This window comes from Zingiber officinale, chromosome 8B, assembly GCF_018446385.1.
Source record: "Zingiber officinale cultivar Zhangliang chromosome 8B, Zo_v1.1, whole genome shotgun sequence".
Classification (NCBI taxonomy): domain Eukaryota; kingdom Viridiplantae; phylum Streptophyta; class Magnoliopsida; order Zingiberales; family Zingiberaceae; genus Zingiber; species Zingiber officinale.
The window spans coordinates 72,763,086-72,788,451 of NC_056001.1; the positions used below are offsets into that span (position 1 = coordinate 72,763,086).

At 35.2% G+C, this 25,366-nt stretch overlaps 1 protein-coding gene across 8 annotated transcripts; it reads right to left on the bottom strand.

Annotated features, from left to right (window-relative positions):
- Positions 1-2,416: 2,416 nt before the first annotated feature.
- On the bottom strand, positions 2,417-8,769 carry LOC122014565. 8 transcript variants are annotated; one of them, XM_042570834.1, is made up of 6 exons: positions 8,477-8,769; positions 7,839-7,941; positions 6,927-7,094; positions 6,228-6,643; positions 5,183-6,156; positions 2,417-4,320 (listed from the first exon to the last, which is right to left on the bottom strand). In XM_042570834.1, exons 3-6 carry the CDS (start codon positions 7,025-7,027, stop codon positions 2,737-2,739), a joined length of 3,075 nt encoding a protein of 1,024 aa, XP_042426768.1. In that variant the 5' UTR covers positions 7,028-7,094; positions 7,839-7,941; positions 8,477-8,769; the 3' UTR covers positions 2,417-2,736. The 8 variants fall into 8 exon arrangements, with proteins under 8 accessions (XP_042426768.1, XP_042426767.1, XP_042426764.1 ...); XM_042570833.1 differs by having other exon boundaries at positions 4,940-6,156; positions 6,927-7,049; positions 7,839-7,937; positions 8,477-8,768; XM_042570830.1 differs by having other exon boundaries at positions 4,940-6,156; positions 7,839-7,937; positions 8,477-8,768.
- Positions 8,770-25,366: the final 16,597 nt, after the last annotated feature.

Below are 25,366 nucleotides of genomic sequence, written 5' to 3' on the forward strand. Positions count from 1 at the left end.
GATGAGTCGGAGGACGGCCTTTTAATATCCTAGACGGTTTGTACATTGTTAGGGGCCTCACTCACTCGATGTAACTTGAGACCTCATCCGAAGTTCGCGATAGAACAATCAAAGAAAAGCAAAGAGATTACCTCTCTCTCAATGTAACTTCAGACCTTATCGGAAGTTCGTGATAGAACAATCAAAGAAAAGCAAAGAGACTACCTCACTCTCTCGGTGTAACTTGAGACCTCATCGGAAGTTCGCAATAGAACAATCAAGGAAGTTCGCAATAGAACAATCAAAGAAAAACAAAGAGATTATCCACTCTAGGAGAATGAAAGTAATTTTTAATAAATTGAAATTTAAGCAAGTCCATGGGGAAGTTGTTTTAGAATTTGCATCTTAATTATAAAATATTTTTTATATCATATTAAATGTGAATTTTTTTTCATATAGAAATAAATAATAATAAAGTTAACACTAAAAGTTGAGCAGCATTCGTGGCATGAATTCTTCATATCTCAATGCATAACAACATTGTGGCAATTATTGCATGAAGTATTCATTGCAATTTGCAAATGTAAAATGCTTCATAAGTCGACAGTAAATATATTACTTTATAAAAGTTAATATATTTTAAAAAAGTATTGTCGGTTCCAAATTTAGAGGGTCATTTGAAACACGAGGAGAGTTTAAAATTTCTTTGTTGTAATATATAAGTATAGATTTTAAAAATATGTCTCTAAAATTATTAGTCATGGTGTATAATTTTTTTTTATTCTGAAAATAGATTTCTCTTAAAAATTTTACTTAAAATTTATTATTTCATGCTATTTTGTCTCTTTTATTTTACTTTATTTTCATATTTTTTAAAATAGCAACTAGGTTTATTCAACAGCACTTTTTTTTTTTACTTATCACATCCCTCCTATGAATTACTAAAGTTAACTTTTTATTTTGGCAAAAATTAAAAAGGCATTACATTTTTTCCAAATCATCAAAGGTACCACACTTTTATTTTTTATCAAAAGGTTCTCCTTCCCAGTGTTCAGTTATACATGTTTTATGCATATTTATCCTCCTGTCCTCTAGTATTATTTCTATTATTACTTTCTATTTAAAATTTTCATTATTATCCCCCATTATTATAAACCGTAGATGCTATAATTGGATCTGTAGTTATAACAGCTATGAAACCGTAGCTACTATAACTAGGTTAAATTTGTAATTATAGTAGCTATGAAATCGTAGCTACTACAACTTAGTTGAATTTGTAATTGTAGCAATTACAGTTTTGTAGCTACTACAACAGTTGTAGCAATTACAATTTCGTAACTGTTACAATGTAAATATTTTTTAACAGATTAAGTCTGCATTGTAGCAACTTTTGCCCCTTTCTTTTTATTTTTTACTTTTTATTCCGTTGGCTTGAACTTTTGTAATGGAAGCAAGGCAACTTTGTGTTGTTCAAACTTGTTTAATAACGCAACTGAATCAAGTCAAGTCGAACCTAAAATAAACGGTTGTTTAAGCTTGGCTTAATTTCCTTTTTATGATCTTGAGTTTGGTTTAACTTTACTTAAACTTGATTGATTTAGATGTTATTGAGCTGTTAATTTGAACTTATTTGAGTGTTTAAATTTTTTTACATTTTAAACTTATTTAGTTGGTCACTGAATTTGATATTATAAATTTATTTATGAGAGTTATTTTTTTTAATTATTTTAATAAGATCTTTGTTTATTAATATGCTTCATAGATTTTATCCGTGGGACATTGTTGGTGGATATTGTTCTATTATGTGTTTAATTTTTTCATTTAGTTTAATAAATTATTTGAGCTTCTTCATTTATTGACCTTGTATATATTGAGCGGACATGAATAAAACCTCTTCATGAATGCTAGAGTTATTTATAGAACTATTAACTTTCTTGTAAGAACATAATTACAAAAAAATCATCCAACTTTTATGGATTTAGGTTTCTGATTTTGATCCGCATCTAATTAAAAACTCATCTCATATAGCTAAAAAAAAATACTCTGATGGTTTTCCAAGTTGACTCCTCTTTCCTCATCTCATGTATGAGCCTGCAGAATGCACTTCAAATCAGAGGAAAGATGTTCCATTCTTGTTTCTTGAGGAAGTAAACAATCTGGACCCTTAGTAATGTTATTCTCTTATTAACCATATGTGGATGGTGAGTATAATGTATGTGTGCATTTAACAAGGGCATGAAGTTGTGTATGGTAACTCGCTAAGCCACTAGATTGTGTTTAAAGAAAAATATTATCTGAAGTACAGCAAATCACTGAATCGAGCATGTCAACCATTTATTTGTACTTGAACACAACTAAGCAAGCAATAATAACACTTAAGTTATAAACAAATTGCAGAAAAGAAAGCTGACCGAGATCAGGCCAAGAAGATAATGTGTGAAAATCCAAGGTCTTTCAGCAGCTTTATTTATTTGGAATTACATTCCAGAATGAGGATATAACTAAAACAGCTCCAGGTACAAATACCAGTATTGCACTATTTTCTGCTTGTTTCATGGAAAACCTCAGATTCAAACTTGAAAGACAGAAAAATTCTTCATCAACATCATCACTCCATGCTTTTAGTAAAGCATTTTAAGACATTGCCGAAGTCAATACAAACCATAATCTAGATAATATACACAATACAGTTACATCTAGCAGCAATAGTCATGCAGAATATAGCTTAAGACGAAACGTTTAAGATCACTTCTTGTGTCACCCCTTAACAGTGGGTAGCTTGGCAACTGGCCACTTCTTCCTATCATGATGAGTTTGGTACCACGAGCTTCTGTTTGGAAAGGTGTTTTCACTTTCGAGCTGGGGAAATATGCATATAAGGCTTTGATCCTCACTTCCTCGCATGTAAACATTGTCATCATCAGGTAGGCTGAAGTCAGCAGGGTTTTGGTTGATAATGCAGTTTACAGGAACATATTGATGCCTCATTGACTGGACTAGTCCATCCATTTTGCTGATCGAGGCCTGACCCATGTCAAATTTATGTACAAAAGAATCACCACATTTTGTATTCTTCTTGTTATTTACAATGGACGAGAGATTGATCTTGGTAATTTCTGAAGGGGCATGCATTTTCTCTATCCCACCGATGCAGCAAGATGGCAGTTTATTATAACACCAATCTTTATAACCCAATGATGCATAGTTTGATTGAGACATGATCTCTTTTTGTAGCAAAGACCCAAGATCGCCTACTCTGGGAACTGGGCGATAAGGTCTGCTCGATTTTCCATCATTTTGATCACAAGTAGAGTATGGAGCTGCAAATGGATTTTCAGGTGTCTCTCTAATTTTGAGACCAACTTTCATACCAAGCATCTCAGGGGGTTGATTTAACAAAGAATTTTGGACATTTCCTGTGAAGTTTAAATCCCATGAGGCAACTGGATGAGCTGCCTGATCAACTAGCCTAAGCAAATGCAGTGCTGGAACAGTTTCATTGGTATGCAACTCCATGGGAACCATACTTCCTGAATGAAGCCTATTTCTTCCATCCATACAATATGATCTGGCCATTTGAGTTCCGTTTGTTGATTGCCAGGATGGTCCTCCCCCACTTACAAAATAGGAGCCTATGAGATTCATTCTTTCAGAAACCTCAGACTCTTGAGGAACTGTCTTCTGACTTCTATCAAACAATGAATCAGAAGGAATCATTTTCCCATGATTACAACAAGGATCAATGTTCCCCATGTCAGTGCTATATTTTCTTCCTATCAATGGTGATGACAAAACATGATGTGTAGCTCTGCTTGAACACGGAACAGAAAATCCCTGATATGTTTGGTATGATTCCAAATTGTGTAGCCTCATTTGGTCCCATGAAGAACTTTGAGAAGGGTAGATTTTCTTAGAATCGTCAGTTGCATATGATTGGTGTCCATCATATTGAGGAATTGTCATAAACTCCGTAGCTTGCTGATTAAGATCAATAAGGATTTGCTTCCTATGCTCAGATTTGCTGCCTCCACATTCAGCATTCTGAGTACTGCAGGAAGCAGTAGGGATATCATATCCTATATCATTAGGATTGGAATAGCTCTTATACTTTGCATTTGAAACCTTGTCTTCACAATGTCCTGAAACATATGATTCATATCCATGCCGTATCTCACCTTGTGCCATTGATAATTCGTGTTTGTTCTTACAAGTGACATCAGTATTCACTAAATTTCTTTCATGCTGGTTTTTTGCTAAGAGTTCAACAATGTCCATCGGAATATCATCAAGAGTTTCCTTGTCAACTGTTGTTGAAATCTTTCGTTTCTTAACAATTTCTTTCTGCAAAATGAGAAAGTATGGGTGTCTTAGAACAGACAATCATCTATTTCACTAAAAAAACAGAAACAAAGAAGAAATATACCACTAAAATCCATAAAAACCTCATGGCATCATATTTTCCTTAGAGAAAATAGAAATATGATTTCATCAATTGCATGACTAAAAACTAAGAAGTTTGATTATTAAGTGATTCTAGGTGTGTTTTGGAGTGACAGAAGCAAGCACTGCAGGTAGTACATAAATGTTCTACAAAGATGGTTATCACATTGATCCACTAGTGTATTTCACCAATTTACTTATAACTTGATTTCAGAAAATTTCCATGTTAGGCTCCTGCTTAGTTCCACATTAACGAACAAGAAAGGATAATCATGTACCAACCAATAAAACAGAATATTCAGATTTAAGATTCTTTCACATGTATGTAGTGGTCTAGGATGAGGTATCTGATGTTAAACGTTTGGTTTGGTATAAGAATACTAGTTATTATGGCACTTCAATAAAATTGAAACAAAGAGGAATGGCTTTCAAAGAAAATAATAAGCACACAGACAAATGCATTGGTTATGAAGGAAGAAGCTCCCTCTTTTCTCTCAAGAAGAAAGAATTTGCATTATACCTCTGACCATTTTACTTGGGAAGAATCTCTGCTCTCGACATGAGACACCATTTTCCTTCTAGCCCTTTTCTCACTACTATTGCCTACATTTCCTAGAAAAGGTAGTAAGTTATTTGTAGAATGTATTCTTCCCATTTTATGAACAGCATGTCCAGTATGAATCTTTTTCATTATTGCACCTCTACAAACCCAATCTTTTTGTTGTTGAATGAAGCAATTGTCCCTTGATTTTACTAAAAGTACCTTATTTTCCTTTTCAACAATATGCTTTTTGTTACGTTTATCTACTTTGAAACCTTGCTGAAGGGGATCTGCATCATTGTCATTATATCTACTGTGGGATATCCCAGCACTATTCTTCTTCTCCTTAATTTCAACATATTCTTTTTCAGCCAGAGCTTTCTTTCTCTGGGAATCATTAGTGACAAATTTCTTTGAAACCTTCTTAAGCCAATGTATCAGAGAAAGTTCCTCCTCTTTGTTCTGATTAACTTCTAAACCATCATTATAAGAACTGCAATTTAGGTCTCCAAGTTGACCTTCACACTTTGATGCATCAAATCTATGGTTTTTATCTACACCACATGTTTCTCCATGTCCTTTGAAAGTGCGAATCTTCTTAGATATGTGCAACTCTTCAGTTTTCATAATATCCTCAATAAAGCGTAGCTTTCGGACCTTTTTATGGTTCACTTTTCCAAGTGAATCACTAGACACACTGTCCTGAAGTGGACCGCGGTTCTTACTATTCGACAAACCCATTTTACAATATGATGCTTCAAGATTTCTCTGCTCTAAATTCACCAAATCATGAACAAACATGTTGCCTGCAACAGGAGTTACAACATTATCTTCTGAAGCACCAAATTGAACCTCAAACATCTTACATTCTTTGGGTTTGCTGTCAGATTTTACAATTGCTTTTGTTTTAATAGTAACTCCTTCACTGTCTCTCTGATCCGTGAGATCAGTACCACTTAATTTCAGAAATACATCAGGACCTCCAACATTAGCACCTCCGTTTGGTTTGTCACAGACAGTATGAGAAGCATCATGATAAAGAAAAGCAGACAACCATTTGTCTTTGATGATAACTGTATTCCTTCTTAGATCTCTTCCGGCTTGAAATTCATCTCCTGCCACAACAGAGGTAGGTTTACATAACCAATTTTGATTCTCTTTGGATCTAAAATTCCTATATAGGCATTTTTGGAGACCTGAAAAAAGAGGGATTAAATGCAAAATTGGATGATAATAATTAAAATACTAGTGAAAAATTAACTCTTACCCGTTGGCACATCTTTTGTTATGGTTTGGTTCGGTTGCTTTCTGTGACACAGATCTGAATTGAACGCAACATGGCTGATGTTATTAGAAGAACCTGGCAGAAGTCTCTCTCCAGGTATGGTATTTTCAGAAAAATGCTTTTGATCAGAAAATGATCTTTTTGAATTGGAACTTAAAAAAATTAAGGATTTTTCTTTCTTTTTTTCTTTATTCTCAAGTACCCTCAAGTCAGCTTTTCCAGTTACATCTTCAGAGGTGCTAATTGTATGAAGACAGTTCACACAATTCCATCGCTTGAAATTGAAAACATGTAATGGAGGTAGCTTGTTTGTAGTTTTCTTACAACTTTCATTGTAGGGCATAAATAATGGCCAACAGGTTTTTACATCTCTTTCCCGAACACCAGCAACGTAACCACTGTAAAAATGAAAATGCATTATTAACAGTCTACAAAAAAGAAAAAAAAAATGGCAAATGTGCTATCCGAAATTTGGTTGGTTCATTCCATTGTCCTTTAACATCACAGTCTAAAATATCAGTATTAATTGTCCATAGAGTTTTTTAGCTAGAGAAGTAAGAAGGAAATGTATCTTGTTGTAAAGTTTAGAAGTTCTAGCTTAACATTGAGAAAGCTGCAGAAAGAAAGCACTGAGAAAGTTGATTTAGAAGCAAAATGCACAGAAAAGATATCTACTATTACCGAATTGTAAAATGACTGCAAATGTCTGAATCTTCCTTGTTATCAGTCCTAGGAAGAGATTCTTTTCCCTCATCGAGGAGTTCTTTCAATGATGCTTCCATAACTTGAAACAATCATAATTAGCTGTCCAGACAGTTTTAGGTGGTTGCATCAGGTAACTGCTTCTTGCTGAACATCAAACATGACAAAATTGCACCCAAGCTAACATTTCATAATGAATTTATTTAGCTTAAAATGCTAAAACAAACTCCAAACATATTGACACGTGACAGAATATGCTGGATGCGGCATATAAAAGGATTGAAAAATAGCTAGTTGATGTACATGATCCTTTTAAAAATCTAGCAAAATTATTATAACATGGGATACAGTATGTTTCAAAATTATGAAGAAAAAAAAATGTGTCTACATATACATACAAGTGCAAGTGATTCAATGCACTAACAATATATTACTCAGAAATAGTTACATATATGGCAAGAAGTCAACAACAATACCAGTGCTATATAAACCTAATGCAAGGAAGTAAATAGATGCAATGTTGTTTCTCTAATAGAGTAGAGAAAGACTTGAAATCAGTAGGAATGCGAAAGTCAAGAAAAAACAATGAGAATATGCACTTAGAAGCATTGGAAGATTATCATTGCAAGAAACTCATATATACAACCAGATGGCAACAGCTTGTCCATGTATTCAAGAATAGATTGAGGCCGAGAAAAAGAAATGAACTAAAAAACATATATGTCACGCTAATAAGATGTCAGCTATACTAACAAACGTCTTAAAATATAAATAGTTGTTACTGAAAGGACTTGTATGAGTCTCTAGCACCAAGCAAGGGTTAAGCTCAAACAAATAGCTAGCACACATTTCACTTACAGAAGCAATAATAGTTGGTTCCGTTTTAGTTACCAGAAGCTCGAAGTTGCAAGTTGGAGTTTGAAATGAAAGAAATGCAATGTTTTGAAGCTCCACCAGCAACTAGGAATAAGCTCGAACATCAAATAGGGTCTATCTGCACAATATTGAACATAAAATAACAGGTCTAAAAGATAACGCAAGAAGTTACTTCGAGCTATAGAGCAAGCTGTAAGTTTCCAAACAAAGGTTTTCTTTCTACTTCTCATAGTATTCAACCTCGAATAATAAACAACAAAACCAAGACAAACCTGTGCAAAGAAGTTATATTTAATCAACCCAAAGTTTCCTACATAAAATGATAGAATGCAAAGAAATAATCACTATTTGTACCTGATTCCACAGAACCAGAAATAAACAGCAGCAGGCCTCACTATATGTACACCATAACCCCAAAACCAAACTGCAAACCCCTTTTGGAAAGAGCACCTTGACATCCCAGTTATATCTAAATCAGACCTAATTGTACTATACACCGTACACGAAAACAACCCACGAAACAAAAACCCACTCCCAACCCGATTGAAACCCAGCTCTCGAGCAAAAACAGGGAAACAGATGGAATAAAACCGATAAAAATCCAAACTTTAACCCCAAACACCACTCAATTACCATCAAGGTAGTTCCCAAACCTGAAAAGGAAGTCCCCAGATGCTGCTGCTCCGCGTCACGGCTTTCCGCTCCGCTCGCCCAAATCGCGGATCGGATGGGAAAAAACGAGGAGTTGGGGATCAGAGACGGATCGATCGCGAATCTCAAAGGCCCAAAACCCGACCTTTCCTAGGGCTCCTCCTCCACCACCACCACACCTCATGTGCAACAAAAGCAAAGGACCTAGTGCTTCCTCCGCGGGATTAATTTAGGGCACGTCCATGTGACATGTCATCCTCCACCCATCACCCCACACACACACACACAAATGCTTGTCTGTAGCAACAGTGACCAAAGGTCCCAAGGCAGCTAAAAAAACCCTAACCCTAACCCTAACCTCAACCCGACGCAACCCCGGTTCCATGGCATCTGATCTTGACCGCGATTGCGGTGGGTCCCGGCGCGATTATGCCGCCGTTGGAAAGATCCCCGTTTCGTGGGTGCCGTGGGCCCCGCGCCAAAAGCTGTGGTGCAAAATGCGTGTAGCTGACGCGGAGGTGCGCGTCCTTTACTGCATGAATCCACCACAGGAGATCGAGCATACACTGCTTCACCATGGTTAAATCCATTCAATGCTTTCCAGAATTAATAATAATAATAATAATGATAATAATAATTTTTAAAAAAAACGAAAAATATTAGTATTGGTCCAATTGAATGCGATTTATTGAACTTTGAGGAAAGTAAGCGGAAGAGTGACAAATTGTCGCTGAACTTTTATGGTTTGATCTCAAGTTAGAATGTATTTGTCTGAATTTTTCTTTAAACAGTACGCAGTAGAAAATTTTTGTGGAAATGTTACCCAATTCAACCTATAATTTTTTTAGGAAAGTAATTATTGATGCATTATTCTGTCAAAATTATTAAAAGCAAACTGCAAACGATTAATTAATTAACACACAACACAATTATTAATCTTAAATTAAGATTATAAATATAAATTGTGGGCATTCAAAGACTTATTAAAATGTAGCCCGGGTTAATGATATAATGATTAAATCCTCTAAAGAATCTAATATTTGAATCTCAGTTATGACGATATTTTCCCTTTAATAAAAACAGAAGGCCCTCATCTAATCAAGGAATCAACTGTTTACTCATCGCTACATCTCTGCCGACGAGCTGCATGGCATGGCGTATGGGGCAGTGGGTCACCGTCACCAGCTAGCGGCCGGCGGCCAAGGTGAGGGTTTGGATGATCGATCTTGTGCATGCTTGCCGCCGCAGGCCGCACTAATCTCCCACAGATGAAGATGAAGTTCCTTGTTCATGGAGGTTAATTAATTAATTAATTAGCATGATAAATTCATTAGTATTTCAGTTTATTTATTTTACTTTTTCATGTTAAATAAATGTGAATGAATTTTTATTATAGACATTTTGCTCATAATCATTTATAGCATGATGAACTTACACATTAAGATTTTAAAATATTATTAATTGTTCATCAATCACTTTCTCTTGTGCTGACTAAACATTCAAAACAGCCTTAGTTGAAATCTAAAAAATGTTCCAAATTAAAGTCCTTTGTGAGCCTTAATTAAACGATTATGCAATCTAAAAGTTAGATAACATGACAAAAAAAAATATTTAATATTTTTAAAAGTAAATTATCTGATTTTTCAAATTTAACTCTATTAGCTAACAGTGTTAAGATCATATCAAATTAAATTATTGTGTTTCGTTTGTTTTAATATTGTCAATTATAATTAAAGCTAATAAAGCAATTTCAATGGAATCCATTGCCATCTGGTCCAGTGGACTTGGGCAAATTTAATATCACATCAAACTCCACAATATTAAAATAGATAGCATGCATGGAACGAATCCAAGAGTTGATCCGTCCGGGATAATGGTAGGTATTGTGATGGTGATAAATGATAATTAAAAAAAATAAATTTAAATTTTAATTACGTATTATAGGATATTTTTCCTCCGGTAAGAAACAACGGATCTAAAACGTTGACTATTTGTATAGATTTTTATAAGTATTTTTTAATTTATTTTCGTCATCGATAGAAAATTTTTATGAAATCGACCCTCTTCAGAATTAATCGATTTGGGAAAAAAAATACAAAATATTTTAATTAAAAAAAATGACGATGCATATTTTATATTATATGAATTACTTATCTCATGAAAATAATTTTATTGTCAAAATTGATAGGAGAGAATGGCACACGACACCTGCAACATGCTGTCGTGAAGGCTTATTTAAACCCTTTTATAAAAAATAATAAATAATAAAACTTTGTAAGGATCAAGGAAAATGCTCGAACAAGATCTAAGTTCTAAATTCTTTGATCTTGCACAAATAATACTTGCCTTATTTAGTGGCAATTTTCACAATAAAATAAAAAACTAATAAAATATAAAAATTTTAGCCCTTAGTCATGTTTGAAATAATAATCCTAAAATTTATTGTGACTCAAAATCAAAAAAAAAAATATTTATGTTATTTTTTGATAATATTTGACATTCTTATCTATAATAAAAAATTACCAGACATCGAATCCTCTGCCCCAATATTACCTGTCTCTGTGTCCCATTCGTCATCCCAGCCCATCGTTGGTGGCCTCCGACCGTCGTCCCGATTAAAACTATTTCATAGGAGAAGATGAACGCAGTGAGGTCATCATCGGTGCAATCAGCGCTGAAATCCGACCGGATCTGAGCAGACTTTTCTTCACTGTCGATCTGAGTCCCTTCTCAAATTTGGCCGAATTTCGATGTCGATTGCGCCGATACTGACCCCCCTGGTTCACCTTTCCCCTAGAATATAATTATGGTCGAAACGACGGCCGGAGGCAATCGATAGTGAGCTGGAGATGATGAGTAGGACATAAGGATAGAAAATTAAGAGGTAGAGGATCCAATCTCATATTACAAATATGAAAAACAACATAACATTCTTGTCAAGAAAATACTTAATAAAAAAACAAAAAAATGGAATAAGAAAAATGGTATAAAAGTAAATAATTGAGGGGCTAGGAAGGGAGTGTGTCAGGGATGTGAAAATTCATAATAAAAAATAAATAAAAGATTATAAATATATAATAAAAAATTATTAAAAAGAATAAAATTGATTAAGAAAATGATAAAAAAAACTGATTAAAAACAAAAATCAATAAAACAAAACAAAATAAAATAAAACGTGGAGGAGAATAGAAAGGGATATAAGGGTTAAAAAAAATAAGTGGTCATGAGGGGGAGAGTGTCAGAGGAGTGGGAAATGTACATCTCTCAATTAATAAAATAACAAAGTAATAATTTACTCATTTTGTTGTTGCTATGATTGGACAAAAAGAAAAAAAAATTATTTATTGAAAAAAAATAAAAGGAAGATCACTGCTTTTAGTCTTATTGCTAGAACAAGAAATGGAAAAAAAAGAGAACTTTTGTGTTTGAGAAAAAAATTACAAATTGACTATTGTAGAAGAAGAGAAGAAAATGAAGAAGAAGAGGAAAGGGAAAAAAAAGGAGGGAAAGATAAAAGCACGACGGCGGCATATGACACTGTTAAGGTTGTAGCAACATAAGAGAAAAGATAAAAAAAATAATAAAGATTCAAAAATACTTTAAGTCATTTTAAATTGATCAAACTCATTTAAATCTTAAACTTAATTTAATCATAACTTAACTAAATTAACTTCAAATCAATCACAATTTAAACCGACGTATTCATTATCTCCGCACCTACCCATTAGATTTAATTGAACCCAATTCAATTTTAATTTAGCACTCTCACTTCGTGTTCTACTATTTAGTTAGTTCATTTATTATTATATATTTTACTTTGAAAATTTAATACTTAACATCCCAAGTCGTAATATTTCTCCATAAAAATGATATCAATGAATGGCTTAGATAGAGGATTTTATCAATTTCAATTTTTCTTACAACGAACGATGAAGAATTAGCCGGTCAAAATAGCAATAAGGTATAGTATTATTTTAAAAAAAAAAGAATCTCAAGGAGGCAATCACACTTTCCCGTCCCAACTTACCTACGCCCCTGGCCTTATTCACAGATGAAGTATTGTTGTGAAGCAAAGAGTAGAATTTGAACTGTCATTCTTAGTTATGTTTATTTGTCTCTAGCTTCAGGAGAGTTTTTTGAGCTAACAGGGCGAGTGATCACGTGACTGGTTGCTCTGCATTTGTTGTCTTCTTCTTCGTCTCCTCTTTCTGCTTCTCTTGTAATCTGCTTCTGCCCTCGAAGTGCTCAGTTCTTCACCCATTGACTGTTCTTCCTCCTCTTTAACATCAGTAATGGAGAAAGGCAAAGATGTGAAGCACTCAGCAACAGCAGTCTCTGGATTTCCATTAACTAAATTAATCACCATTCAGTCAGGAGGAGAACGAGGAAGACCCGATTCCACAATGCCTTGAAGGTTCATTGACAACTTTTTTATTGTTGCAAGCAACTTTCTTTTTTTTTTCCCCTAAAACAAATACAAGTGTGTTTGTGCTGTATAAGTGAGAATTTTGATGATGATGATAAGTTTTTGGTGTATCTGATTCACTGAAGGAAGTGAAGGAGCAGGGCTCTCAGCTTTACAATGCAGCAGAATACTGTGAGAATGCATTTTCCATGTCTGACCAGAAGATGTGAACCTCATTCTCTTCCATTTTTCTGTACCATTCCTGTAAAATGGTAGGAGGAAAAAATGTTCTTGCATCTGTAGATCATCATAATTCATAAAATATTTACTGTTAAAGAATTGATCAAGTCTCTTCTTTCACTTAGATTTGTAGGCACGTTTGATGTCAAAATAGCTTCAGTTTTTATCAAGCATGATGAGGAATGTCAAACACTAAATGCTATAATTAATTATCAAAACAAAAGGGAAGACGACACCGGCTAACTCAAATCATATGCCTAACTATTTAAGATGATAATATTTAATCCATATCTATAGATTCGAGATTGCCGCCAAACACCAGATTTGAGAATCCAAAAAGTCCACAAATGATTTGTCTAAGATGACGGGACAATTTCAAAGGAATAATCAAGAGATGATGTGTGTCTGATCTATAGGTGAATCAAATGTAGTGCTTGGTAGGAAAAGTTGTCGATTTGCTCAAAGGCGAGTCGATCCACCATGAAAGTGGCGATGCTAACAATGACATAAGGTAGGCTTCACTTAGGAGTCTTCCATTTCAATGAGAATGAGCTTCAACTGAGAAGATGGTGTGGATAAGTTGAGGTGGTGGCGGCTCGTTGGATCAATGAGACATCCGAGAAAATAAAAAAGAAGTGTACACTAGTGATCAGCTTCCCCTCCAACTAAGAACTCAAGAAAAACACAATAATATTATTGTATTCATGGATCAAAACAATTTATAGAAAGATTTACAGCTATGGATTTGATAAATCACTTTTTCTACTTAATCTTGCTGATCAATCGAACTTATATACAACAATTTAATTTAATTAATTACATAATAATTAAAGATGAGTTTCTTTTTCAACTTGATTAATAATAGAGTGGTGGCGGGGACGAAGAACTACATACGTGAAGCAATTGTGGCAGTAGTAGACCATCTGGGAAGTGTATCTTCCAAGATCGAGCAGAGGGTTCTTTCAGAAACACTGGTTAAGCAGAATGTGCAAAGGATTGATTGCTTGAAGCAGGTGACAAAATTGTCTCATTAAACGCTACTAAATTTAATCAAATCAAAACAAGGTATAAAATTTACCTGGTGAGTTGGTTTGTCTCATTAACCAGAGGATTCTTGCTTGCCAACAAAATGCCATAACTCTAGAGTTGTCAAGCATGCAACTGAACATAAAATTCCCTCAAAATGATCTGCGTTACCTCTCACTAGGTATACATGTATGTTATGTTCTGCCACCAATAGATCTCATAATATTTTAGATGCTGATGAAGATAATTTCTTCCCCATTTTTATATCTCATTCCAGGTGATTCCTCCTAACAAAAGCAGAGGTTGGTAAGGTAGCCCGAGTTCTTGAAGATCCTTCCATTCTCTCAAGACCAAGACCAAACACGCCTTTGTTTTACAAGCAACTCCGAGGTATTCTTCAAGAACGTTAGCAAAGCAATGGCTCATCATATCAATTAGAATAAAGTTTTCCAAACTATAGTAGTAATTAGTCTTCTTGGTTGGCAACTTTTTTTGAGATGAAAAGAATATACCTCTTGTTTTTTTTCAAGCTTATCTATCTTGACGCAGATCTCTAATTCCTTGCCGGATGTGTATATGCTGGAAGGTGCATATCCAAGGAAGAAGCCTAAGCAAGTGAGCAATTTGTGGTCACTTTTGAGAGTTAGTAAAAGAAAGACATCAAAAGGCGCTTTCGAGACAATTTTCAGAAAAAGGAATTAAGTGTGACGGCTAAACATGAGACATAACAGTGGGACTCAAAGCTTAAGAATGAATTGATTCCATGTTTAAATCTCGGATGACTTTATTGCCTAGTTTTGCAACTATTAATGGTGTGTTTTGTTTAAGGCAGTAGCTTTTTCTATTCTTTGAAAAATTTTTAGCAATGATAATTTCTTTGCAATATAACTCGTCCATTATCTTTTGAATCAAGCTATTTATTCCAGCACTATCCATTCTCCAAAGAATAAATATCAACTAGACGGGTTAATTCAACGGTAAATTACTTTTAAATCCTCATGCAAATTTAGAGGATGTTTAGCTAAACTTATTAAAAATATCTTACAAGCTCATACAATTTATAAGTTGTTTTAGGAGCTTATAAGCTGTTAGATTTTATTTTAAAAATAAACTGTTAAGATGTTTGGGTGAATTTATTATAATCAACTTAAAGGTATTAATATGTTTGGTATTATAAGATCTTTTTATTAATAAAATTATCAAAAAGGGTATATGTACATTTTAATTATTGCATGTAATAAAGTTACAAAGGAATAACTTAAATTAAACATATGTTAAGCATCGATTTTTTTAATAAAGTTAACATAAATTTCAAACAATTAAAAAGTTAAATAACAACTAATAATCAACAAATAATTAAAAAATAAAGATATTACTTTAACCATACGTGGCACGTTCATGTGGAACTCCATTCTCCAAGGCTTATATAATATACTAGATTTCTTCGGATATACCACAACAAATGCTTAATTATTTGCGTTGCTTTAACACTTGCGTTGCCTTCGGATAATAGAGTGTTTTGGGCTTCAAATTGTTAGCTTTCACGATCTCCACGACCAACTTCAATCTCATCAGCTCAAACACTTGCTAAGCATATAAGATAATCATGAAGGACAACCAGTTAAACATAAAATTTGGCAGACTTGAAAATCAAGTTCATGCAACCGAAGATTAATAAATATTCAGTGTCAGAACAAAATCTCATTTCAATATAAAGAAAAATGATATTAATGAAAATAACAAAGTGAAATATGACGGGATAATTTAAGCAATTGAATAGCAAATACATGACTAAAAAAATCGAACACTAAAATTATCGTCCACTTCTTGCAATTTCCATAGCAATTGAATCACGCACTACCATCCAATATATATTGCCAGGATTATCTTCATTCTCCACCATAGAGTTTGCTGTAAATTTATTGCGTTCAGTAGATGGTTGATAACTTTCATACTCGACTATTCGGAATGTCTCATTTGAAATATTTTTCTTTCTTATATAGTTGTGAATGGTCATTGTTGCCCGTACAATTTCTCTTTGTGTATCAATATGATAATAAGGTATATCAGCCAAAATATTCCATCTTGCTTTCCAAACTCTAAATGTTCATTCAACACAATTCCTACATGATGAGTGGTAAAAGTTGAATTTTTCTTTCAAATTTCTTGATGCACGTAGTTGTAAAGTCCTAGCTCGGCGAAAGTCTTCAAGATGATATCTTATATTTTCACCTTTATAAGGACCCATATATCTTGGCATATGTGAATATCCAGCATCAACCAAGTAATATTTTTTCCTTTTGGGTGAGGAAAATTAAGTTTTGGCCTACGAATAGTTTCTCCAAATATTCTATTATCATGAGCAGCTCCTTCCCATCCAGCCCAAACAAATGTAAAACACATATTAAAGTCTACAACTGCTAGAATATTTTGAGTGGGAAAACCTTTGCATCCAATATATGGGATTGCTTTTCCTTGTAGTAATCGTGCCTTAACATGTGTGCCATCAATTACCCCGATGTAATCCTATTAATCATTAAAAACAAACAATTTAATAGATTACAAACGCTAAATAAGTTTAATACATGAACATGTGACGTTGTTTATTATCTTCAAAATAATATAACATACGTCAAAAAAAATGGCTTGTATCATTGATGTTGAGGCATGTGGTATCCTTTTCCCTCATTATACTCAGGATGAGGTTTAATTATATCTTCAGCCAACTTTCCAACAACTTTCAGAACTCTATGAAAATGTCTTGAAATGGTTTCAGCTGAATGATTAAATATCTCTTACAATAGCCTATTATCTGTACCATGAGCACAATCATAAAAAAATAATTAAATGAATTTCTTTTACTCTTTAAAATGAATCCACATACAATGCATCAATTAACATACCTCACGTGCTAAAAGTATCAATCTGTAAAACTAATTAAACATTTCTTCATTTTATTACTTTAGAATCTCATGCATATTCCTTAAAAGACATGGAATCATAATATCCAACAAACATTAACTAAAACTAATCTATTTCATCACTAGCAACAGATATACTAAATAATATCCAACATATGCAAAATTAACAATTTATAAAATCTTCTTAACAATGAATAGAAAGTAAACTCTCTAAATTTTCTTAGTTATTTAAAGAAAAATCTTAATATGTTCTTAGCAAATTCCCAAGGCTTTCCATAGTCCAAGCATCACACACACCATCACGCACCCCCTTGTCGTCTTCCTTCAAATTTGTTTTCCTTTTCCTTTGTCTGCAGTAAGAAGAAATGCAACTAGTAAGCAACAAGGCTTAGTAAGTACTACCTAGCTCACAAAAATCTCGAGATGTGCAAGTATGTTTTTAAAAATACTTTTCATCCCAGAATCTTTACTACTACTTACACTGATGGTACATGTAAACATGCATAAATACTTTCGTACTAATAGAGGAACTAAAACAGGTTTAACTCAAGGAAACATGCATATACAAGCATTTAACTTTCTTAAACATATACAAGCATTTAACTTCCTTAAACTCGCTTTTTCTTAACTTAACTTGAAACTTGGAAATTCTTCAACTTGAAAACTTTGCTAAAGCATATACTTGAAAATAAATAGCTTCACTTGGGATCTCTAAGGCGTAAGTACCATCTTATGCGCGTTCCCTAATAGGTTGGGGTAGCGAGCCACCAATCCTAAAAGAGCAGACATTGGTATACCAGGGCCAAGATCTTGGAATTGGACACCTGGATTTATGTACGACAACCTTGGAAGTCGGGTGCTGGCCTTTCAAAGTAAAATATCTCAATTACTTCTTCTTTAAATGTCTTGGTATTTTAACAAGCACCTCGTGTTGAAGCAATCTAGGTGCCCTAGGTTTTGATGTTTGGGCAAAGGTTTAAGTTAGGTTTATTGTTGTATTTGATATGCATTGTGAGTGTGCAGGATACAGGTACAACAAGGAAAGTCTAAGTGTGATCTTGGCAAAGGAGGAAAGTCCAAGAATGAGTCTTGGCGGTGTAAGTCCAAGCATGTAGTCTTGGCAACGTAAGTCCAAGTGTGACTTGGCAATGGATGAAGTCCCGGAGGTGAGGAGCCTCTTGGCAAAGGAAGACCCGACAATATGGACAAGGCCGATGGAAGCTCCAGAAGGCAAGACATGAAGGATGGGGAGGCATCCGAGGGACGCAAGGCTGATAGAGGAGGCTAGAAGGCTAGGTCTAGGTTGGTCGGACGAGAACGAGTGCTGAGTGAATGTACTCGAGGTAAAATCCTAAAATTAGGGTTTACTGTAGCAGTACTGCAGCAATACTGTAGCGTTACTGTAGCAGCACTGTAGCAGTCGACTGATGACTGTAGCAGTCGACTGGTGCACTGAGAGAGCCGTTGGGATGACACCAGTCGACTGGTGCAAGGACCAGTCGACTGGTAACGGGCAAATCAGCTTACTGATTTGTTCCAAGCTCTATAAGAAGGAGCTTGGGATGGCCAGCCAAGGTGACGAAATTAGACTTGGTTAAAGCCTAATTAGTAGTCACTAAAGTGCTCAAGGATCTCTTGTGTCCAAGTGTTCTTGGTTGAAGTTGTGGTGAGATTTCTCCGCCCACAAGGAGCGGTTTGAGCTAGCCGGAGTTTCCGGGGACTAATCCACCGACGGATTGAGGGATCGTCCACCTTACGAACAGCCGTGGAGTAAGAGCATCATCTCCGAACCATGTTACATCGACGTGCATTGGTTTGCTTGTTCTTTTCTTTATCTTTAGCTTTCGTATTCATAATTTGTATTGTATTATTCCGCTTGCGCACTAACGAATACGTAAGAAGCCATCGATTTAGGTGAGACGCTATTCACCCCCCCTCTAGCGGCCACCGATCCTCCAACACCTTGTGTGCCAGAATCCCTAAAGTCTTGACTTTGGGATCTACTTAAGGCCTTGGCGTTTTTCTTTCTTTTCTTTATCCTTCTTATACTTCTCCTAAACCCACAATACTGATTGGGTATTCTTCCATATGCATCTACAAGTGAAATCAACTAGGTAACACACAATCATGCATAGAACACAAAAGAAATATGCACATATAATATTTCTACGACGAGAAATTAACGGAAAACACCTCTTACTGCAAGTGAGCAGTACTTACAGTGTTATCTTGAACTTACTAACGCGAAACGTCTCTAGGATTCCGGTGAAACTTGAGATCCTCGCGCTTTGCTTAAGTCCACGCGTTCCTCTTGTCGAGACGAGTCAGAAAGTATCAAATTAAAACTCCCTCGAAGCTCGTCCTAGCCAGCCACCACAGGAAGCCCTAAGCTTCTTTTGTTTTTTTTTTGCCCAAGCCAAGGAGGAGTCGGCGCACGGGAGGAAGAGGAAAGATTAAGTCGAGGAAATCTCATTATTTCACTTAAGTTCTTCTATTTATGCCTAGGGACGTATTTATTTCTACATAAAATTATTCTGCTCTCTTTTCTTTCAACACACCCTTGCTGGGGCACTTGGTCATTCTAAACATTCTTAAGACTTTTCTTACTAAGGGGTTTTGGGGTCGAACCTTGGCTCGACAACTTTTTGCCGCAACTTTATTTCTTTTGGTAAAAATACCAATCGACCTTCGAAAATTCTGTAAAAATACTCTAAAAATTTCTAAAAATCTCTAGAATATTTCTAAATATTTATAAGCACTTTTAGAACTCAAAACAAGGAAATTTGGGGTGTTACAAATTGCCCCGATGCAATCCTATTAATCATTAAAAACAAACAATTTAATAGATTACAAACGCTAAATAAGTTTAATACATGAACATGTGGCGTTGTTTATTATCTTCAAAATAATATAACATACATCAAAAAAATGGCTTGTATCGTTGATGTTGAGGCATGTGGTATCCTTTTCTCTCATTATACTCAGGATGAGGTTTAATTATATCTTCAGCCAACTTTCCAACAACTTTCAGAACTCTATGAAAATGTCTTGAAATGGTTTCAGCTGAATGATTAAATATCTCTTACAATAGCCTATTATTTGTACCATGAGCACAATCATAAAAAAAAATATTCCTACTTCCTCATAGATAAACATTCCCCTATTAGGGATCAAATCATAGTTTTGGGTTAACTCATGACATAAATCCAAGAATACAGGTTTTGTCAAACGAAAAGCTTGATAGCACCGTTTACTATGACCATTTAATAGTTCTTCTATGAATTTATTACCAGTTCGCTCGGATGTACGACATGAAACTTTATAAATATAAGTCTCAAAATATGTTAAAATGCCAAGTGCTATGATTTTGCATACAATCAGCCATTCTAGATTGTCTTGGAATCCATCTTCATCTTCAATTGGTTCATCCTCATAAAATGTATTTGAATCAATTAAAGCACAGTGTCGAACATCCTAAGACTCCATTAAACTATAGAAGTAATGAACAAAAAACAAGTATGAGATACCAAAACAAAAAACATTGATTAACTTCGACAAATATTACATCATGTTTACCAGTCAAATAAGATTAAATATTAAAGACATAGCAAAACTACTAATAAAGTCACAAAATTAGAAAAGAATTCATCAACTTCAACTACTGAATTTCTCGTATCAGGGGTACAAACTACTATCAACGACATTAATTTTCTTTGCTCATGTCATGATTATACTTTAACCACGCCAAACGACAATCATTATCAGGTTGATTGAGAAAATTGCTCGTATTTCTTTTTTGCTCAACAAGTTACAAGCGTAACACCAAAGCTCAGTTTTATGTTTTATTCCGTGAATATTCTTTAGTATCACCATTGCATATTCAATGTCTTTTTCTGTTGAAGGTATGGAAGTTGCGTGCTCTTATTTTCTAGATACTTTAAAAGAGAGTGAATATCTTCCTTTAGTGAGACTGCTCTAGAAATTTTCGTCTTTCTTTACCATATTCTCCATTAAATTTTCTCTTCAACGATGACAAAGCTGGAAACACAATGTCATTATCCATATTACTTTTTTCTTTCATTCCAAAGCTTACATCATGCTCGATTCCCCTATCCTCGTTATATTCACTATCATCAATGCCAATATGCCCTTCAAAATCAGGAAAATCATCATTTTCTTTCATAACCTCTTCAGTGTCATCAATGCAATGCACAGTTTGTTGACTTGGTGCCCTTGCCCTTTCTCTCGTGGCAACAACATCAGAAAATAATTTATCACATTGAAACCGCATGAGTGATAAATCTTTATTTCTAAATTTGGCATGCTCTCCATTTTCCTGCAATAATAAAGTATATTATTATCAATGAACGAATAAAAAATTTTATGCAAATAAAATTAGAAACATTACCCTAAGTTTTGTCTCCCACCATTCATCGGAAGCATCAAGTGAATTATTTGTAGGATTCCAACCAACTCTAGTTTCCATGTGCATCAACTTCTTGAATTATTTGTAGGATTCCAACCAACTTTAGTTTCCATGTGCATCAACTTCTTGAATAATAACCACTCCTTCTTCATGGAATCCCAATGATTTCGAACCTGCTTGTACACATAATTTTTTCCAGTCGCATCATTAAATTTTCTCATTAAGTTTTTCCATCCATTCGTATTAAAGTGACTATTTGGTCGATTGTCCAGTAAAATTTCTTCTTCACACAAATCAACAAATTTCAAGGATAAAAATGTAGTCCACCTTGCATTTGAACGTCCTTCACTTTGTTGATTTATTTTAGTTGAATTTTTACTTGTATTCTTACTCAAAGTTGGATTTGACGTGACTCCTTTGTTTCTATTGTCTTGATTTTCCATTTCCAAACTAAAAAAAATAAATCAACAACCAAAAAAATAAATGATGAAGTACAATCAACAATGGAGCTTGGATAGGGGAATGATAAAACTAAAAAGATGATATTGCTAATTTGTGCTAATTTATGATTCATGTTTCTATGCCACAATATAGTGTATGAATGGTTTATGTGTTGGTCTAAATTAAGCATATTCAATGAAATTCTTGTCATGGATGAGAATTTAAAGCATTTCCCTTAGCAGCATAGTATCAAATTGTTTTATAAGAAATTATTTGTTCTTACATGACATCTCTTCTTGAAACTGAGATAAATCTACAATTGGTGATCACGTAAATAATTTCCTCATCCCAACGAGAAATCCTCTCAACACACTAGTATGTTTTGGATACCAAAGACTATGGAAAAAAATTTAACAAATTTGAAGAGACCTTCATATTTTTATCCATACCTAAAGACACTTTGACCACAAACTATAAGAGATCTTCAAAGCATGAGTCATAAGACTAAAAATCGGTACTTAAACAAATTTGAAGACAAAAATAATACTGAAATCCAAGAAAAAAATTGAACCAAAGCATATTCAATCAAGGATTACTAATCTTGTAACTACCATTGGAAGATAAGCATATAAAAGAAATTTGATAGAAAAAAATAAATTCTAACCATACATTGGAGAATTTTTGCATCAGGAGAGAGAAAAATTGGAAAGGAGCGTCAATGGAGAAGATGACACAACCCTGGAAGAGATGTCGGCAGAGAAGATGACAAGCGCTGGAAGAGAAATCGACGGAGAAGATGACAAGTGCGGGAAGAGAAGTCAACGGAGAAGATGACAAACGCTGGAAGAGAAGTCGACGATGACAAGCGCTAGGTTTATAAAAATTAATGGAGGATAAGATAGGGATTTATGAAATTATATAAGGATATTTTAGAGAAGAAAATTATTAAAATGAGATATTTTTAAAAAAAGTAGGGTTCCCATACTTTTTTAAAAACAGCTTATAAGCTCTAAAACAGCTTATCTTGATAGCTTATAAGTTGTTTGAAAATTTTTTTATCAAACAAATTTGAAAAGCTTATAAGTTCTAAAATAGCTTATAAGCTGTTTTGGAGAGCTTATAAGCTCAGCCAAACACCCTCTTAAACATTTACATTTAGTCCCCGTGTCAGTATATATTTGTTTTCGGTATCTGACCAAGTCACTTTATTTGTTTCAACTCCCTAACCCTGGCGAAATTACTATATTGTCCTTTGGATTTAAAATGCTTAATTGAATATGTTCTCTCCCAACGTCCGACGCATCACTTTGCGACTCCAAACTTCAGTGACGCACTCTGCCTCCGCGACTCCAAAACTCGGTGACACACTCTGCCTCTGTGACTCCAAACCATCGACGACGCACTCTCCAGCTTCGCCCCCAAACCATCTCCATTGACGTTGAAGGCAAAAATCATAGAGGTGGCAGAACCCGACTAAACCCTTGAATCATTAGTAAATAAAATTTGTATGCCCTAGATTTCGATTAATTTGTTATTCCTCTATGAAAAATTGAAGCTTTAGTTCATGGGTGTTTTCGATTTTGTAAGATTGAGGTTAAATAAAATTAGGTTTAGGTATCTGCCTTGTAATTGTTAGGACCTTCGGATGGCTAGAGAGGGGGGGTGTGAATAGCCTCCACTAAAAACTCAATTAATTCCTCACAAACATTTGTTAGCACAGCGGAAATAAACAAGAGGAAAATTGATGCAAGGAAAGAAACAACCCACCACTAACACAACAAGGATGTACGAGGTTCGGGGATAACTTGCCCCTACTCCTCGGCGTGTCCATAAGGTGGACGATCCCTTGATCTTTCGGTAGATCACACCCCGGCCAAATTCCGGCTAAGTATTTCTCCTTCTCGGTGGAGTAAACTCTCCACAAAGTCTCAGACAAGATTTGAAATGAAGCACCAGACTTACAGAGTTTAGTGGCTAAAATGAATGAACAATAAACTTACAGCCACGATGAAAGCAAAGCGCAAAGACAGAAGGTTCCTCAGCCAAGAGCTCAAACACACAACCCCTTGCTTGATCGACAGAGAGTTTTTCAAAATCCTTGTTCCAAAACCTCTCTTCTTCCTTCTTCTTATTCCTCTGCTTTCTCACTATCTTCAGCCAGAGCCGAATCACTGTCACCTGTATCGAATCACTGCGACCAACTCAGGCATCGCCAATCACTCTTCCTCCTCATCTAGTTCTCTGAACTCACACCAATACCATCCATGGTCTTCACTGGTGTCTCTGAGCTCGAACCAATAAGCAAGAGTCAAGCTGTTGCCAACTGATCGCAGCCAGTGAACGTTGACGCTCCAATTGCACAATTTGCAGCTAAACACAGCAGAAAGATCACTTGGTCTTATTCTTGTAGGATCGAAAAGAATTTAGATATCTCCACAATGACATGATATTGTCCACTTTGGGCCTAAGCCCTCATGGTTTTGCTCTTGGGCTCTACCCAAAAGGCCTCATGTCAATGGAGATATCTTTTCTCTTATAAACCCATGATCTTTCCCATGTGTTTCCAATATGGGACTATGTTTGCAACATTGCAACCCCAACAATCCCCCCCTCAAACAAAGGACCATGGGTTTCCCACGTTCGATCCTCGACCCACCAGGTCTTCCTGCCCCTCGGTCTACCCGACCTACTAGGACTTCCTGCCCCTCGGTCTACCCGACCTACTAGGACTTCCATGCCTAGCCGCAACTAGGACTTCCTGCCCCTCGGTCCACCTGACCTACTAGGACTTCCTGCCTGGTGTCTGGTCCTCTTGATCCGAACATAGGAGCCCCCACTTTTTTTTGTTCGAGGTCAATATTGTACTCACATGGTTCAATCAGACCATAGCTCTTGTGCACAGTCGGCGGTTAAACCTTCTGGCAGTCCGGGCTCTGATACCAATTGCAGGATCGAAAAGAATTTAGATATCTCCACAATGACATGATATTGTCCACTTTGGGCCTAAGCCCTCATGGTTTTGCTCTTGGGCTCTACCCAAAAGGCCTCATGTCAATGGAGATATCTTTTCTCTTATAAACCCATGATCTTTCCCATGTGTTTCCAATATGGGACTATGTTTGCAACATTGCAACCCCAACAATTCTTCTAATGGAGCTTAATTTGAATTCAAGCATTGGCACGACACCTGTAATCTGTAACTCAAAAATCTTACAGCAGATGGTTAGATCAGATGAATCAGAAATCACAGAGAAACAGCAGAAGACAAACAACATCGTTGTGGATCGGTCAACAGACCGATCCATAACCCTCTGGACCGATCAGGAGACATCCTGATCGGTCTGGGATGATGCTGATCAGTCTGTGGACCGATCAGCCTATAGGTGGATCGGTCCACAGACCGATCCCCCTATTGCTCTGAATCTCATCGTTT

Excerpts from the sequence above, each read along its gene's own strand:
- LOC122014565 (XM_042570833.1), bottom strand. The coding sequence starts at position 7,027 with ATGGAAGCATCATTGAAAGAACTCCTCGATGAGGGAAAAGAATCTCTT. Across the intron at positions 6,644-6,926 it reads TGCAGTCATTTTACAATTCG|TGGTTACGTTGCTGGTGTTC; the intron begins GTAATAGTAGAT and ends TCATTTTTACAG. Across the intron at positions 4,321-4,939 it reads CCCAAGTAAAATGGTCAGAG|AAAGAAATTGTTAAGAAACG; the intron begins GTATAATGCAAA and ends CTCATTTTGCAG.